The sequence below is a fragment of the Sciurus vulgaris genome (genome assembly GCF_902686455.1).
Source record: "Sciurus vulgaris genome assembly, contig: HiC_scaffold_261_arrow_ctg1, whole genome shotgun sequence".
In the NCBI taxonomy this organism is placed as follows: Eukaryota; Metazoa; Chordata; class Mammalia; order Rodentia; family Sciuridae; genus Sciurus; species Sciurus vulgaris.
In genome coordinates, this window is record NW_027632793.1 from 7,608,094 (window position 1) to 7,622,799 (window position 14,706).

Sequence of the window (14,706 nt, forward strand, 5' to 3'; positions counted from 1 at the left end):
ATATGTTTTACTAATATTCTAATATATACTAATATTATAATAATTTCTAATATGTTTTATTAATATTAGTATTCCTAATATTTATTTGCCACATTTTATACATGAGACCATTTAACAAAAAATCCTTAACAAACACAGAAACCCCAAAGTTAATATCATCTTTATTATACATAACCACTGGGACTCAGCTCCACATTCATTGAGTAGGAAGATGAGGGTGGTTTTTTTATATATTCAGATTTTATTCAGTGTATATTTCCTTTCCTTTTCAGTAACTCAAGATTCACATGCTTCCTGCAAGGTAATTAATCTTCTATGATTATTTTATGTTGTTAACTGGGTATTGGAGTAAATACACACTGTTTATGTAATATCTTGTCTCCAAGCACATGAAGCCTACCATCATGATCAAAGATTCTCTTCCATATAAATCAAAACTGAAGAAGGAAACAAGGACACTCAAACCAGGTAAATTTTTGAAGTATAATTTGTCTGAAAAGTTAACTAAAAACATTGGAAATGCTGGCAGTTTTCCTATTCCTATTTTTTTTTTTTACCAATTTAATGAGAGGATTTATCCTCCAATAGACCAAAGTCAATATTGGTATTTATATTTTCTTAAATGATATATTCCTGCATAAGAAAGATTTTTAAAATTTGAACTTTTTCTCAGATTTCTTTGTCTTATGTTCTCCAATGTAATCCCTTTTCCATTTATGAATTCTCCAAGGTAAATTATAAGACCATAATCTTTTAAAAATAATATGGTTTAAAAATTCTTATTGCAGAGATAGGCAGTGATGAAAATTATATTCCCAGCTTCCTAAAAGATTGAGGCACAAATTTTACTAGAGGCAGAATGTAGGGTTCAGTTTGGTAAATATAGAGAAGACATCTCTTAAAATAATTTAGTTTATTTCTAGTACAAGATCCAGCCTATTGAGTAATTACAATGAATATATGTTGTACTTTAGGTAACATTTTTTTTTTCATTTCTATGAAGGGGAGGATTGAAACCAGGCCTTTTCACATGCTGCACAGTTGCTCTACCACTGAGATTGGCTGCCAGCCTTCTCTTTAAAGTTGATGATTCTATAAAATCCTTTTATCTAATTTGTTCAGAGAAAATACTTAAATTACTTCACTCAAAATAGGAAGTTGTTTAAAGAAAAATCACATGATAAACAAGCAACTAAAATAGCTCAGGGGCTTATTACATCTTATTTGATTCCTTTTGTTGGTACAATAATGAAGAGAGTCTCATTTTCCAAAGACCCAGAATTGATTTTTTACTCATTAAATAAAACTTGATTCTTCACTAGGTTACTGAAAATTTTGTATCCCCAAAGTCCTGGAAATATTTCCTTAGTTCAGGTCTGCATCATCTTTATTTTTCACTGATGCTTGCTTATGCCCTCACCTTCATCTGCCCACATGCTTGGTGATCTACTTCCAATGCAATTGTGACATGAACCACTCTTATAGAACAAGAATGTGAAAGCATTTTACACTTATCTATCAATCTTTTACTACAATATTTCTTCCTAATTATTTTTATCCCTTTCCTCCCTGTGCCCTTTCCTCTGGCATTACTCTTCACAGATTCATATATATTTAGAAGGATATAGACCCAATTTAATAGACATCTTCCTAAATTTCTAAGGATTTTCAAGCTCTTATCCTCTCTTACCCACTGGCTGGTAATCTCAGTTTTTTTTTTTTTTCTCTGTTCAGGCATTGCTACTAAAGATTATCTCTGATATCAATTATCTACCTTAGCACTTACCAGTAACTCAAAAAATAATGAGACAAATAAATAAACACTAATTTCACAGAGATGACTTAAAAGATCATTTCCTCTTCACAAGCAAAAGGGATTTACAAGTAAAGAAACAAAGTACAGTTTAAATCATAAGGATACAGTAGAAAAATTAATAAGGTGCTAATGTTGGCTTGAGTAAAGAATATTTATTAAGAGAAGTAGAGCACAAATCAAGTAAAGGTGCATGAAGCACACTGAATCTTTACAGTAGAAAAATATTTGTCAAAAGTTTGGATAAAAACATTTCAGATAAGGAACAGGGTGTTCACAATAGAGGTGTAAAAATTATTACTTACTTTGGAAACCATTAATGATGAACATGAGTTGCTTAAAAGTTATTTTTTGGGGGTAGAAAATAGTGAACAGTGACAATTTCTGTTTCTATGTATTTTTAAATTTTGTGTATGAGAATTGTTCCATTCATATTGGCTAGGATTGTGGATGAATCTTTGAGTCATTTCTTTGCATTGAACCTGGTGACATCCTCTTGCCCCAACAAGTGGACTTTTCAAGTTTTGGGTAATCAAAAGTATTATCTAAAGAAGACAAGATTTATTGTGCACAATGGAGCACATCCACAAGACTTCAAGCTGAACAAGAGAAGGAGTCTTATACCCTCTCTGATCTGTAGAACATAGTACACATATGTTTTAGGCACTCTACATTTTTTTCAGCATATGAATAATGCTTGCAAAAATATATAGTCAATTGTATATGTAAGTTACTCACATATTATATCTTTTTTGTTTCCTTCCTGATACAGATTCTGTTATCCAATTGAGACATCTGAATGCAGATTCTTCATTTCACATAACAAAACTTAAAAATATTCACTGCTCACAGTGTTCACTACATGCAGAAAAAATGGCAAAACTGGAAACTGAGCTTTGTGAACTTAAAAAAGGGTATTCTGAAGCAAAAATAGTGATATCAAAGGCTGCACAGGAAAGTGTAGATTTAAAAGAAGAACTCCAAAATTTGAGGTATGTGTAAACTAGAACTCTTTCCTTTATACTACTGGTCCTTGGGTGAACATTTGTAACTGCTGACTTATTTCTTGGCATTTTGCAAGAGAGAAAACATTTTACTCATGTTAAATATAGAATTCTAATGAATGAGATAACACACTGTTAATCATCATTACTTCTAAAAATTAAATGAATATTCTTCCAAATCACAGTTCAATGGGCGTACAGACTCCTAGCTTATAGGAATTTATGCATTTATTTAAATTTTTGAGACACTAAATTGCTTAGGGCCTTGCTAAGTTGCTGAGGATAGCTTTGAACTTGAGATACTCTTGCCGCAGCTTCCCTAGTTGCTGAAATTAGAGGCATGTGTCACCATATCTGAGTAGGAATCTATTTGTATAACAATTAGAAATATGGATTTTTTAAATTCATAGTTTTTTTTCTTTTTAGAGTACAATCAGTGTTTCAAGGAATGCCATTTAGAAAAATAATTTTCTATATATTTTTACTCTGAATATATTTTCAATGTAGAATTACTTGATTAGAGCAACTTTTTTTAAAGGTACTTGATCAAGATTTCTAAATTGCTCTCAAGAAAGCTTATGTTAATTTAAATACATCTCAAAGATAATAAAATGGGTATTTTTCACTGCCCAGAAACATGTTTTTAAACATTTATAGTTTGTCTTCTGATGTTTGGGATCAAACCCAAGGGTTAGTTCAACTAAGTAGATATGCTAGTGCTGAGCAAGACCCTCAGCTAGTTTTAAGGCTAGCTTCCATTTAAAAATGAAATGGAAAGTGATTATTGATTATTTTATTCAAATTCACTGTTGTTTATAAATAAAATTTCTTTTTTCTTTATTGAAAAAATTCATACTCTTTATTATTGGATTAAATATTAAGTTTAAGTTTGGTCTCGTTCCAGAGGGATTGTGAGTTGTTATAATACATAATGTTCAACAAGGTAAGTCAAAAGTCTTACCATAAAAGAAACATAAAAAGTTGAATAAAGTTACTTTTATCTGGAAAATAAAATTTAAAGATAAACATTTTGTTACAGATGGGCCTTAGAAAAAGAGAAGAGAAGAAACAATTATCTGCTATTTGAACAAAATAAGGACCAATTAAAAGAAAAAGAAAAAGAATACAATAAAGAAGTTAAAAAGAAACTTGAAATATCTGTTACAAAATCTGATGCAGAATTAAGTACTACAAGAAATAAGTTTAATCAGGTAAATGAGTTTTCAGTAAAGTTTCAATTTTTTTATTTTATTTCAATGAATTTATAATATCCCTTTAGCATACTGTATGCAGCCATGTTTCACTTCATGATGGGGGTATGATCTGAGAAATACACTGTTTGGCAATTTTATCAACATGAAATATCCATGTGTGTACTTCCACAAACTTCAGATATCTCCCACAATACCAGGCATTATAAACACAGTATCTTCATTGTATATACAGAGCATTTTTTCCCACAGCATTGAAATGTGGGTGTAAGATTATTATTTAGGTTAAAAACAAAATATTATCTTACCCTATAATTAAGTGATGACATTTGTGGTAAAATTAATTGTTGCACATTTTGGCATCTGGTAGATGTTCAGCATTTGTTTCTTGAATGAAAACGTTAGGTTTAATCACTGACATAAATATCAACTTGAGGCTTTTTATATTAAGATACAGAGTAAATAGATTTGAAACTAAATATTTAATTATTACCTCATGTACATATATGAGTGCATGACTGATGTGATCCTATAATATACTGAGAAAAAATGAGAGTTAACATTCTACTTATGTATGATCTATCAAAATTTATAAAGCATTCTACTGTCAGGCATGGCAGATTAGGACAAATAAAATTTTTTTAAAAAATTATTTTTCACAATTGCATCTCCACCTGTATTTAAGAAATATTTTTACTACTTGAGGATTTTTTCCTGTCATTTATGCAGTTGAAATTTGAGCAATTAATGTGTGATAAAGATTTATGTGTTTTAAAAATCTACTTGTTTTCAATGGTTATTTATTTTGAAAATATCACTCTAAATTAAGGTTTTTGACTTTCTATCACCTACTGGGATGAGGCCAAAACCTTCTAAAAAGAATCTCTAGATTTCATCAGAACAGGTCCTTAAGAACAGAATTTACAGGATGGGATTCCAGAAAAACATCTTTGCAAACAAAAACTTATAGACATGGCAAAAACTGAAATGATTTCTGAGTTATTTTCCTATGTTGTTTTGAAGTGTGTGTGTATGTATGTGTGTGTCTGTGTGTGTGTGTATGTGTGTGTGTGTTTGTATGTGTGTCTTTAAACATTAACTATTTCCATCATGGAGAATTATAGAGGATTTTAAACCCATATATGTATTATAACCATAAGTTGCATATTTAGGGAAAGTGGGTGACATTTTGGTCCCGTTGGATTAATTAATGTTCAACTCCATTTATCTGCTGCAGTTAAGTGGTGGCTTTCACAGTGGCCTCAGAGAAAAGGCTTTTAATATTTTTCATGATAATTGATGATTTTTCAAGGATCTTAAAACCCTTGGTTCTAACAATATATCTTCTGGTTTGAGGAAGTGAAATCACTTCCTTGATGTGTTAATGTAGTGGTGTGCTTATTATTCCCATTGTTAAGTAATAAGGAACAGTGCGGCCAGCACAGACCCTGAATTCGAATACATTTTCTTACTTTTGAGAAGAAGAAACCCTTTTCAGCAAGCAATCTCCCATTTTATACAGAACACTTTTGGAAATAATGATGCACCATAAAATGTACTTAGAAATAATCTACTGGTACTTGTTCCTAATAAGTTGGTCAGTTTATTTTTATATTTCATACTTATGTTTCAAACTTCACTAAGAAGAAATAGATTATAATGAGCAGAAACAGGGATTTTTTTGCAGTAGAGCTTTGCATATTTTACAACACAAGCCGCCTCTGGTATTTATACATTCACAGGCTAGAAATAACTGGCTTGGTGGGTGAGCACTAGAAGCAGAGGTGGAAGACATAGAGACAGTCTCACAACTTGCCTATATTTTTGGCCTCACCCTACTTCCAGAATTGTGTTCATTGATGAACATGGATATGCTTAGTGTTCTTCCTAGTTTTCTCATATATTAATGTGTGCAATGCTCATAACTACAAATTTTTTAAACAACAGAATATGCATAGAATATTTTCAGGGAAAGAAACTTAGAAAAATTCTGTGTGCCTGAGTACATGTAGAGCTAAGGCTGTTACTGTGGACTGGTCATATATACAAGATGTCAGAGAGTGAAAAATATTTTCTTTTACATTCAAACTTAGTAGTAACTTTTTATATGCATTGCATCTAATGTAATTTATAACTTTTTCCATTTTGAGATTCTTTAAATTATAACTTTATTTTACTCTCATGGATCCATTTTCTTGAATTAACTTTTTGAACTCTTGGGAATAAATACTTTTATATGCTCTGAAGATTAAAACTAATATTTCTCCAGTGGGATACCTATTTATAGCGAGTTTCATTGTACAAATATACAGGATATTGTCTATAATTTCAGAGGAAATTTTGATATGTCATTTTGTTATATGCTAGCTAAATGTATTCTTGATTTTACTTAGGTTTCTACTAGTTATATGACAGAAAACAAGCTGTGGCCTGAATATGACAGGATGAAGGATAGCTCTATGATGAGACTGGAAAGAGAGAAAATAAAATATCAGAACCAGAAAAAGAAATGCCTTGATATTACTGAAATTTTAAGAGAAAAGAGCAATGACTTTCAAAGGATACACAGACTGAATGAGGAAGCACTTACAAAAACATCATTCCAGCATAATGAACAGTTTGATATTCCAAAAGTGGAAAATGTAAAGCAAAATTTTACACTGGAGAGTGAGAAAAAAAATGCAGAAAGAATGGAAACAGAGGTCAAATTATACCCTGACACACTGGCTGCTGCCCCACATCATTGTGTTGAAAGTCAGACACCAAAAAGACAACTAGAACTTGCTTTCCAAAGAGCAAGACATGGGGACTTTAGCTCACAGGAAAAGAAGAATTTTGATGCATATAGTAGTGATATTCCTTCCCAACAAAATTCGAAGTCTGAAATAAAAAACAGTGACCTTGAAAATGAGATTGGTCAGAAAAAAGATACCCTCGGAGTAAGGACTTTGATTTCAGAACAAGAAAAAAGCCTCCTAAAACAAACAAAGTGCCAAATGAAGGAATGCAAGTGTCAAAATGAACAAAGCAAAATGAGTGAATACACCAGTGAGCAGAAATCCTCTATAAAGGAGATATTATCTAAACTCCAAAGTAAAATGACACTGCTTCAACGGCTATTGCATGACCTTCACAAAAAAGAAGAAAAGCAAAATAATGTAGTCATTAATATCCAAAACCAATTTCATGATATTAGAAAACGATTTCAAGCTCAGATGGAAAGACACAACCTCCTGCTAAAAACTAGAAATATGAAATTATTCAATGAAAATGATCATTTAAAGGAAAAATGTCAACATAAAAATAAAAACAGAAAAAGAAGTAAGTATCAAGCAAGTAAAACTGTTTCAAGTATCTTTGAAGGAATACTCGAAGTGATCTTTGGTTATGGTTAAATGTTGCATCTAGATAAAGTAAAAATTCACATAAATATGTTTTCTGTCTCAACACAAAAACATAACCTGGTTTTCCCCCAATACAATATATACCTTATTTCCAACACAAATAAATCATCTGTGTTTGAAGTAAGAAGCCTTCCAATTTTTCTGCTTGATTCTTATACATTGTGTATATATTTCAAAAATAACGCTGCCTCATAAATATGTACAGTTACATTCCAATTAAACACAGAAGACTTAGTGGTACATAAAACTGATTTTAAAATTTAAAAAGGAAAAATATCAAAAACCTTGAACCTAATAGATGCTTCATTTTGAGTAAAGAACTGTGAAGTTCTAAGAGGTTGAATTACAGATTTTTAGTAGCCATATATGCTGACATTAGTAATATATTCTCAGCAACAACTATTTTTGGTGCTGATAATTGAATCCAAAGATTTGCATATGGTAAGAACATGCTCAACTAGGAATACACACAATCTCCATGACTTCCTGTTGCCGTATTTTACATATAAATGCTTATACCTACTTTCAAGTAACATTTCTTTACAGATTTCTTAACTGAACTGAAATGCAGATGCTGTGTTTCATAATAGATTTCCTTCACTAAAATTTTATATATTTCCAGTTGGTAATTTAAATTATATTCATGTCAATTTGATTTAAATGAGAAAATACCTGTCCAAAATAGCTGTTGACCTCTCAACTATTGAAAAGGATCTACTTGTTATTATCATAAATTAGGATAAATGTGATGAATTGCAGCAACACTATAGTTTATTCAATCTAATTTTTTGCATCTGTCCATAATAACTTGCTCATACTTTTCTTTAAAACTCAATTACTAACATGAAAAGGATGAAGACTCTTCTAGCACAAAGATAGTTGCACTCATCTATAGTTCATTAATTTGGCACTGAATTTCCATTTCCAGACTAATGAGAGTGACAGGATTTATGTACAGCAGGAACAGTGTGAGGATGGGTGTTTTATCTTTTTTTTTTTTTTTTTACAAATGCATGTTATTCAGGGAAAAAATTGAAATACTAAGTAATTGTGCAATTCTCAAAGAATCAAAAAACCTACAGGAGGGTTATACTAGCAGACTCCTTATGGAGAAACAGCAGAGTCAAACTTCATATGGTCCTCTGTGTACAAGTTCTGTCCCAAGTCACCCTGGGATTACATATAATTGGGTAACAACAAAAGTTTTATTTAAAAAAAATCTAGTAAATTCTACCTCAAACTGTGAGTCTTCATGTCAAAGCATTGAGGTATAATTGGCTGAGATTAGTTACATTATGCTTCTCTTTTGGATTTCAGATTTGATTTCTTTTAGTCTTGTTTTGACTGCTGAAATACTGAGCTGTTTAATTGAGTTGTGAAAGTTAAGTAAAGGTCACAATATCTATATTAAAACAAACACATTTTTCAATTTTTAAAAATTGCTGGACATCTCACTGGGAATCTCATTTTAAAGAGATGCGTGTTAACTGTATTCAATAAATAAAACTGAAGTGATGATTTGAACTTTCCTTAAATGCTGCATTTAAATTAGTTTTCAAAATGAATATCACTGTCTATAATTGAAGATAGATGTTGATATAATTGACATACCTTCTGTGTGATTTTAGTTTGTGCTTTTAACACTTCCATTTATCCTGCACCACCCCTAGGTTTTCATCCCTAATCATAAGTGTATGATGGGTCTCATAAATTTCACCAGTGAATGTTTATAATATAACGGAATATTAAGTAATTTTATAAATTCAGCAAAGTAACACTAAAATTGTTTAATTTCTGCTTTTGCTAAAATGTTTTGACATGTTCTTCAATGCAAATATATCTTTAATTGTTTTTGCTCACATAATATTTATCATACTTTTGGTACAATATGTTTATTACTGAACTCTTACTGCTATTATAATATATTTAAAATAGTTGAATTAAGCATTTATTTGATTTTGTAAAACAAGGAGCCCTTAGATGATTCATATCTAAGATGGCAGTGATATCAAGAGTCTTTGAAAAGCAATGACCATTAAAAAGAATCAATTATACTCTTCCTATCTACCATCTTATGTACATTGAGCACTGTCCCTAACTCTCTTGGGATGTAACAGGAACCTTGCAGTGCCACCATGTGATTTCCTTCATACTAACACTTCTTTGGGATGTTTAGGTTTTATTCCAAAAATGATGAACTCTATATAAGAGTTGATAAGAAAAAGATTTTCAACAACTTTGGATGCATTTTAAGATATTTTTCTAATGTTCAAATATTTTTGATAGGTGGAAATATTACAGCAATGAAATATGTTTGAAAAGTATATAAATAAAAGACAGCATCTTGTTTTGATTTTGTGTCATTACTAAACTGTCAGTTTTATTCCACCATAGTTTAGAGCTTTGATGGTGTTTTGATGATTTTAATTCACAATAATCAGCAAATGCCTATGTTAAAAGAGACCTCACTTTTTTTTTTGTTTGTTTGTTTGTTTGGCTTTGTGTTCTAACAAAGTCTTAGAGGAACAAATATAAGCTTTATAAAACACCATTGTAGTGAACTAATTGAACAGGAACATTTAATACATAAATTACAATGTCTTAGGTTGGTGATATATATTTGAACACTTTATTAGCTTACATGAATACTTTTTGAAAAATTGGGAGAATCAGGTCCAAATTGCTTCAGAGTCATAAAATTGGATGACTGTATAAAAAGAAAATGAAAGTTAATATTTCTGTAATTTGTTAAGCACAATGCAAACACAAGATAGTCTCATTGGTTCTTAACAGAATAATCATGTGATTGATCATTTTATAAGACAATGATGAATGAGTGTGTAAAGGTAGACACAATGCAATGGAAGATTTTGTGGTGTCAACTATTTTCCAATAACATTTGTGGGAGAAAGGAATGTTTATTATTTACTGCCTCAAAGACTAGTTTATTTGAAATTTAATAGGTTGTAGATTTCCCTGTGGGGCATTTATTTTTCAAATCATGCTAGCCTTAATGAGAGTCTTTAAAAAGCACTCTTCTATCCAGATACAGATATATCTTTTTAATCACTGCAGCATGCCTTCAAATGTGAAGGGAGGAGAGGAAAAGAAAAAAGGCACCGAGGAGGAAGAGTGATCAAATTATTTTATGGTCATCTTTGAATATTTCATAATTAATACCACTACTATGTATAATTAAATGCAACAGTAAGAATTTTGTTTAAAATAATTTCACTTAACCAAGAAGAACAAGACTGGGAAATTAGTCAAATTTTTTTTTACATCTAAAAAATGTAGTCGTTAAACATCACATTATTATCAAAAGAGTACTTATTATGTTCCATAATCTACTTTAGAACCTGCTTGGAGAATTAGTAAGAGAGTTGCTTTAATACAAAAAATAAATAAATAAAACCTATATATGGTGACACTTAGCAAAACAGTTGGAATTACTTCCACACATTTCTAATCAAGCATATTTGAGCCAAATGTTTAAAAAATGTTGGTTCTAACTTCTGAAAAGAAATCAGTTACAATTAAAGAGCTATATATTGCTTTCAAATCTGGGCAGTCAACAACATAAAGATCCTAAGTTTGAAACTGCCTCTTTTTACACATCTGTTGTACTATAAAACTGTTGGCCTATACACTGAAAATGTTCATGAAAAAAAAGGCATCACCCATTTTCTGTGATTTATGACAGAAAGCCCAGACTCACCTGGTAGCACATAGTCAAGCATCTAAATCACCCTGTTCATGACCTTGGCACTGGTTTATCTTTGCCCTGAAGAAAAGTTTGAAATTTCTTAGCAAGAAATTTAAATACCCAAATCAACTGGGTTCTTGTCAAGTTATTCAGGCTTCTCTCTTCCCATTCACTCTATTGTCATTTTGCTCTGGCTTCTACTAACACAAGTGTTTTGTCTCATCTCTCACTGTCTGCATGTATCTCTTCCCATCACAATTTCTCTGTTAACCTTCAGGTGTCAATTGATACAGCACCTTCAGAGAAGGACCTCCTACACTGCCACAAAATTGTACAGAATTCCCTTCTCTCTGTTCCAGTAGTACCATATTCTGTACACATCATACTGCCCATTATTCTGTATGAAAATTTCCAGTATATGATTGTTGAGAAGTGGGCCTTTTTTATCTCCATCTTGTCATCCCAGTGCTTGCCATAGTATTAAGATACACATGATTGTTGTATTCATGAAGGAGGGGTGGAAATCCTGAAGTTCTGATACTCAGTCACAGTGACAATTCTGTGGGCAAACTCTTTCATAACTTCGTAATGTGATCATACATATGTGTTTTTCATTCTTATGAACAACGAAAAATTTTCAACATGTTTTTCTGATTCATGCTTATGAAATCTTCAAAATTATAAATACAATTCTTTTTCTCTCTACTTGCTACAGAATTTGAATCTTTACCAACAGAAGACTCTGCCTTTAGATTTACCAAAAAAATCAAGAATAGATCTACTCGTGGAAGCATCACATGAATACACCGAGGTTTAAAGCAAAAGTAGCTATGATAGATAACATTGCATTTGCTAGACTATTTGCCATAATATTTTTAAAACTTTATTGAAATAAATATGTTTATATCATGCATGTATGGCAAAATTCTCAAAATATGAAGCTATTTCTTTGCATCTGTAACAAAATTTAAAATGCAAGTGCACTTTAAATGTATTTAATGTAAATGTATTATTGTATTACAAAAATTTTGTTACCAAATATGGACCTAGAAACTTAGACATTATTTTGTTATGCCAATTACTGTAGTCACTAATGTTTTAATGTATTTAAATTATACTGTCATTGAATTTGCATTATTTTTTATTTTAATAAAAAGCACCATTCTTTCCTGGTGAGAAATATGTGCTTAATGCTTTTTACCTTTTTTCTTTGTTTACATAATCTTGAAAAATAATAGTGAAGTTGCAGCTTCTAGTGTAAAGTACTTTTTTCCCACTGAATAATTTTAGATTAAGTGGCTGGTATACACCATCCTTTATGATATCATTAATATTTTCAACAAATCAGAACATGCTACAAAACTACAGTACCACTTTCATAATGGAAAAGTCAATACTAATATATTCTACCATTATGTCTTCTACAACTGAATTCTCAGATTCTTTTCATGTTTTGCTACTTGCCTGATTTTGTCTTTTATAACAAAGTGTTCCATTCAGCTACACGAAATAATAAAATAATTTTGTATTTTGTAGACACCTTCAGATTCCAACATTCTTTATTCTTTCCTTAATCTTTGTTAATGTGACTCTTTTAAAGGATTATGTTTGTAGGATGTGCCTAAGATGGCTTTTTCCACTGCCTAAGATAGGTATTTTTATGATTGGAACCAGATTACAGTTTTGACAAGGGTATCACAAAAGGGATACTGTGATTTTTCTCTTTAAATCACATCAGGTGCCCTATAGTTTTAATTTCTCCAATACTGCTGATAATAACATTGATTACTAAAGGTGGTATCTGCTGTGTTTCTCTTATGTGGGGTCATCTTTTCCCGAATACATGGAAAGTGGACAGCATCTAGTGAGAGGGAGGAACTAAGGAAGGCTTAACCATGGCATCTTCTTCCTCACACATTCCCTTATTGTAAAAGTGGGAAACTGAATCTCCAACAGAAAAGGCTCTGAGCTCACATCTAGAGCAGGGGAAGACCAAGGGCCCTGCTTTCCCATTTGGCCACAGCAATGTTCCAAATGATTTTCAAAGCATTTGTGCCCCTCTTGGCTCCCTTGGCTTCCCTTGCCTGATGGAAATAAATCCAGCACACCTTCTACTCACCTCCTGTGCTCCTCATTCCCAGACTGAGCTCACCTAAGCCACCCTGAAGCAGCTGCTCCTCCACCTTGTATCCTTGAGACTAAGAATTGGGTTTCAGGGCTCCACTGTGCTCCACCCTGCCAATTTCAACCATTTGTTGGGCGCCTCTGGGCCCCACTTCACTCCACCAGACACTATCTGCCCATCATTTCAGCTCCACTCAATTTCACCTCTTAGGTTCTGCCCAAAAGTTGGACCCCACTTGGCTTGCTCTGCAGGGCCACACCCACTCCACACCCTTGCTTCACTGTACTCTGGCCACTTGGTTTCTCCTCTCAGGCCTGCTTAACATATGGGGATATTATGTTTCCCCTCTAGCCCTGGAAATTTCTTCAGTCTGGCTTGGCCCACTTCCACCTGCATCTTATAGCATCCCAAGTGACTCTGCTCTTCTGCACCCACCTGGCTCTTCAGTCAATCTCACTTGTAAAACTTCCACCCCTACCCCACCTGGCTGCTCCAACTCTCCTGGAAAACTCCATCTGAAAGGAATAAAAAGAGTCTTGCAGAGTTTCCCAGTGGCAAGTGCTTAGGCTGCGGGACAACTAAACTTGGGGTATAGTCATGTCGGGAACCCACATAATCAATGGATGACATTGAACAACTGTGCTCACCTGAGTCAGTCTCACCATTTGAACAGTACAGCTGATTAGCATAAAGGTGAACACATTTTGAGTACACGCTGTATGTCAGGCACTCAAAATGAGTATGGAAGCAGAGGAGACACAGGTGAGCACACAGCAAGGTCCCTGCCTGCTTGCAGAGTAGCCTCTCCTGGATTAAAGGTGTGTGTGTTGGCACAGGACCTGCCCTTTGCTCTTCTCTAACTCTGTGGCATTCAGCATCTTCCTTAGCCTTCCTGCACAGGTTGGGCACAGTTTCTTTACAAATTAGAATCATCTCTGCTCTCCTCACCAGCCAGTCCAGGGCTTCTCAGAATGAGGTGGGATGTGGGTCTGACCATGGTCTTCTTTCTCATGTTTGCCTCTCAGAAGGAGAGATTCTGTAACAACCTCTGTGTGTTCATTCTGTCAGACTGATCAATGTAGAGGAGACAGGACAGCAGTTGGGGACATGGGCTGCAAGTTGCAGAAACAAATATGGGTGCTTTAAATAAAATCAATATATTAGAGGACACTGGAGAGATCAAAGGAAACTGAGAGTCAAGAAAGGAGGTGCTTGGCTGTGTCAGGTGATCTCAGAGCCAAAAATCCCTGCACCATTCTCCATAGCTCCTGCTGGTTCATGACACACTCTGAGTCTTTCCCTTTATTGTTGCTCATGTTCTAATTTCCCAAAGGAATGTTCTGATGGGCTAGGTGTTGGCACTGGGAAATACTTGACATTCTACCAAGAATTGAAGGATTTGTAGAAATTTTCTAAAGCGCAAAGGGAAGGACATTCTAGGTA

The 14,706-nt window shown here is 32.9% G+C and overlaps 1 protein-coding gene across 1 annotated transcript in view; it reads left to right on the forward strand.

Annotated features, from left to right (window-relative positions):
- Nucleotides 1–12,244, forward strand: part of LOC306652519 (ankyrin repeat domain-containing protein 26-like) — a 65,270-nt gene extending 53,026 nt beyond the window's left edge. Inside the window, exons 11-16 of the mRNA XM_079125370.1 lie at nucleotides 387–468; nucleotides 2,586–2,606; nucleotides 2,649–2,805; nucleotides 3,857–4,028; nucleotides 6,422–7,349; nucleotides 11,854–12,244. Of these exons, the coding sequence (XP_078981496.1) occupies nucleotides 387–468; nucleotides 2,586–2,606; nucleotides 2,649–2,805; nucleotides 3,857–4,028; nucleotides 6,422–7,349; nucleotides 11,854–11,939 (1,446 nt within the window). The 3' untranslated portion in view covers nucleotides 11,940–12,244. The remainder of the gene's footprint in view (nucleotides 1–386; nucleotides 469–2,585; nucleotides 2,607–2,648; nucleotides 2,806–3,856; nucleotides 4,029–6,421; nucleotides 7,350–11,853) is intronic.
- Nucleotides 12,245–14,706: the final 2,462 nt, after the last annotated feature.